The sequence below is a fragment of the Egretta garzetta genome, unplaced genomic scaffold (assembly GCF_000687185.1).
Source record: "Egretta garzetta isolate BGI_Z169 unplaced genomic scaffold, ASM68718v1 scaffold341, whole genome shotgun sequence".
Taxonomy (NCBI): Eukaryota; Metazoa; Chordata; class Aves; order Pelecaniformes; family Ardeidae; genus Egretta; species Egretta garzetta.
The window spans coordinates 88,708-92,008 of NW_009258546.1; the positions used below are offsets into that span (position 1 = coordinate 88,708).

Consider the following 3,301-nt stretch of genomic DNA (forward strand, 5'->3'; position numbering starts at 1 on the left):
GGGGGGGGACGGGGGGGGACAACACCAACAGCCCCGCGACCGCTTCATCGTCACCCACCCAAAACACGGCGCGAGGGGGCCCGAACCCAGCACGAGGCGTTCACGGTCCCGTCCTGCTCACGGGGGGTAACTTTGCTGCTGAAATTTCTTAAAACTTACCAAAGAAAAAGCTGAAGAACGCACGGGGACGGAGCCGCTCCCCGGGAATCGCGCGGGTCTGAGAAGGAAAACGTTTCCTCTGACCCCAGAAGCGGGTAGGAACTACATGCAGTAGTATAAATTTCAAGGACATATTACAAATACTCAAATTAATCTAGGGCAGGGGAAAAATAAAACCCGACTTGCTACAGACACAGTAATACACAATAAATTTAGATAACTTAACAATAAAAAAGGCAAGAGGCAGCATTTCAGCAGCAAAGTGCTCAGTAAAAAGTATATTGTAAAGGGACAGGGCAAGGGAAGAGGGAGGCAGCAGGCGGGGAGGGGCCTCAGAGGAAATACGGTGTGGTTGTCCTAGGAGGAATTACACGTTCTGAGTCTGGAACTGCGCGGAATAACTTTGGTTCTCTTGTATTTACATCTTTAAAGACCATGATTGACGCGATATTTCCACAGCGGTAGCAGTAATTTGGAGCAGACCATACCGTCACCAATTTCTCATCAAACATGAACTTATAGCCCTCGTGAACTAGCTGGTGCGCTCTGCAGATCAGCTTTAAGTTGTTGATGTGAACAAACTGCGAAGGAAAAAAAAGGAAGGTCAGTCTCCCCTGCACCGCTGCCCGGGCGACAGCCCCCCTCCCCCAGTGCCAGCCCTGGCACAGCCGCGCCGCGATGGCGTCACGGAGAGGCTCTTCCACGCAGCGCTCTCGAAAAAACTATTTGGGTTCGGAGACCTAAAAAGCGCCTGTGAAACACAGGCGACAGCGGCGATGCCGGTGGCTGCCGTCTGCAGGGCTCCGTCCTTCCTGGCGGTGCTGCGGAAAGGCCACGGGCACGACGCACGGCACGAGCGCGGCGCTCCCAGCGCGGCTGGTGTGGGAGCCTGGGAAGGTCAGCGTGTGCCAGCCCCGCGAAGCCTGCTCGCTGCCTTCCAAAGCAGCAAGATTTAAGTCAAGAAACGCCAAGAAAAATGGTACGCTATTTTTTTTCTCCTTAGCAAAGTGTTCTAACAGACCCCAGGGATACTTGTCAGTCTCACTGCATCGCATTTCTTAAAAGCAACGCCGCTGTCATCGCCTCTGGCGGCTGCACTCCTGCTTTTCCTTTCAAACAGCTCATTTTTCCAAGTCGGCTTGAGCAAACCGAGCTCGTCGCCTCGCAGTGCCCTGCTTCGGATCATCGCAGGGCAAGTATCAAACTCGCCGCGTCTCATACCTGCGATTGCTTTTATGTTGGGTGCAACGGCAGCATTACCTCATTCGTCACCTTCGCGCCGAAGAGCCAGCCTGCGCCTCGCGGGCTGATCGCCCACGTGTCGACGTCTTCTGGATCAGACCAAACGAGGTCACAGAAGGCGCCTTTGTGAGGAATCTCCTGATTACGTTCAATGGTTCGAATCTGATCGAGTGTCTTGATGTCGGGAGAGAGGCCACCATGCACACAGAGAATCTGCTCATCTATTAACTGGAGAGAGAGAGAGACGCGTGCGAAATACTCGGTATTTGAATCCAGCCCGCAACGCTACCGGCGCGGCCCTTAAAGGTCGCTAGTTCTAGCGGCCACAGTTAGACAATCTACTGGTATTTTTGTCAGGAGGCGTTCACACTTACAGCTGCTATCGTGAGCATGTCGAAGACTTTGGTACAGTATCTCCAAGCGTTCGCATTTCCGTATTTAGTTTGGCACTCATCTGTTAAATAGAGAATTTTTTTCTTCTTAGCGGATCGGAAGGAATCCAGGCAATAAGATCAGAAGCAGACACAGCAGAACTCACAAGTCAGGAGTACGATAAAACCCCTATCGGGAGCACCGCAAGAGGTGGGTGGGAAGCGCTCGGTCCCGCCGCCCGCGGGAAGGCGCCGGCTGCCTCTCGGTCATCGCTCACTGAGCAGCGCACCGGGCGGCGCAGAGAAAACAGGGTCTCACGCAGCGCGGCTGACGATGCTTTGGCTGCTTCCCACCGATGGGAACTGACCCTTGACTAGACCCGCCGGGCGCTTAAATTAGCAAGTTTTATACAGAATTGAGGCAGAAAGCGCAAACCGAGCAGGGCTGGTGGGAGATACTCCGACCACAAAGGGGAGTCACTTTGTATAAAGCTACAGGAAGGTGGTGATAAACCTGGGGGCATTTCCGAAGCGAGCTGGGAACATCAGCACTTGCTCTTGTTGACACGTTATCCGAGAGCAAGCACGTTACGGGCCTCACTCTTTGTGGCAGGGGTTAGGTATTTTCCAGGATTTCCTCAGGTTTTATCAAAGCCTCACGCAACAGCAAAGAAGTTTCCACACAATTCACTCCCTCAGTTTTTCAAACAGTTGTTCTGTTGTTCATTCCCTGCCCGTGGCGTTTCCCAGGTGCTCACCGTTGACAATAACTGGCTTCCACAGCAAACCCCTACGTGCGACACTGATTTTTAGTTACACTGAAACTTAGGGGGAATCACAGTAACATGGCGGCTTCCTGCAGAACCTTTCATTACCAGACGCCGAAGCACGTTCTCTGTAAGTATGTGCTCTTCCTGTGTCTCTAACATTGAACATGGCACCAAAAACCACACAGAAAACCCAGGCACTGGAGGAAAAGAACGGCGAGATCTGGACTAAACCACGTTCTACTTCACGCACACAACGATCACGTTAACGAACGGTAACGTTTGGGTTCTGCTGAGCCCCTTCCCACCCAGGCCCAGGCAAGGCGCGGGCAGCGCTGCATGCAAAGCAGATTTCCCGAGGGAAAGACACCGTACGCCTTTATTACGCGTTAGCCCCCCGCTCACAAATTGTTTGGATAAAGACTTACCATAAAATCCATACACTTGTGTTATCTGCCTGCTTTCATGATTGCCTCGTAACAGTGTGATACGATCGGGCCACTTAGCCTTTAGTGCAAGAAGGTAAGTGAAAGTCTCAAGACTATAATAACCTCTATCTACAAAGTCACCCTGCAAGTCAAAAAAATATTTGTAAATGGAGAAACAGTCACATGGAACAACGCGAAGCGATACATGCGTTCTACATCTCTCATAGCGCGTAGAGGAGACTAACGCCGAAGGGGAGCCAGGGCTTGCTGGGATCCAGGAGAACGCGCTCTTCGGTCGCTCAGAGCTCCGGGCTGGAACTGGCGTGCCGCTGCC

The 3,301-nt window shown here is 52.5% G+C and overlaps 3 protein-coding genes across 3 annotated transcripts in view; 1 reads left to right on the forward strand and 2 right to left on the reverse strand.

The window, feature by feature from the left end:
- ARPC5L (actin related protein 2/3 complex subunit 5 like) overlaps positions 1-48 on the reverse strand; it is a 6,497-nt gene extending 6,449 nt beyond the window's left edge. The window contains exon 1 of the mRNA XM_035903136.1: positions 30-48. Within this exon, the coding sequence (XP_035759029.1) occupies positions 30-48 (19 nt within the window). The remainder of the gene's footprint in view (positions 1-29) is intronic.
- Positions 7-3,060, reverse strand: PPP6C (protein phosphatase 6 catalytic subunit). Its single transcript, XM_035903146.1, has 3 exons — positions 1,776-3,060; positions 1,420-1,629; positions 7-740 (listed from the first exon to the last, which is right to left on the reverse strand). Exons 1-3 carry the CDS (start codon positions 1,791-1,793, stop codon positions 492-494), a joined length of 477 nt encoding a protein of 158 aa, XP_035759039.1. The 5' UTR covers positions 1,794-3,060; the 3' UTR covers positions 7-491.
- RABEPK (Rab9 effector protein with kelch motifs) overlaps positions 1,792-3,301 on the forward strand; it is a 5,302-nt gene continuing 3,792 nt past the window's right edge. Inside the window, 2 exon segments of the mRNA XM_035903137.1 lie at positions 1,792-1,811; positions 1,886-1,983. Coding sequence (XP_035759030.1) covers positions 1,792-1,811; positions 1,886-1,983 — 118 coding nt within the window.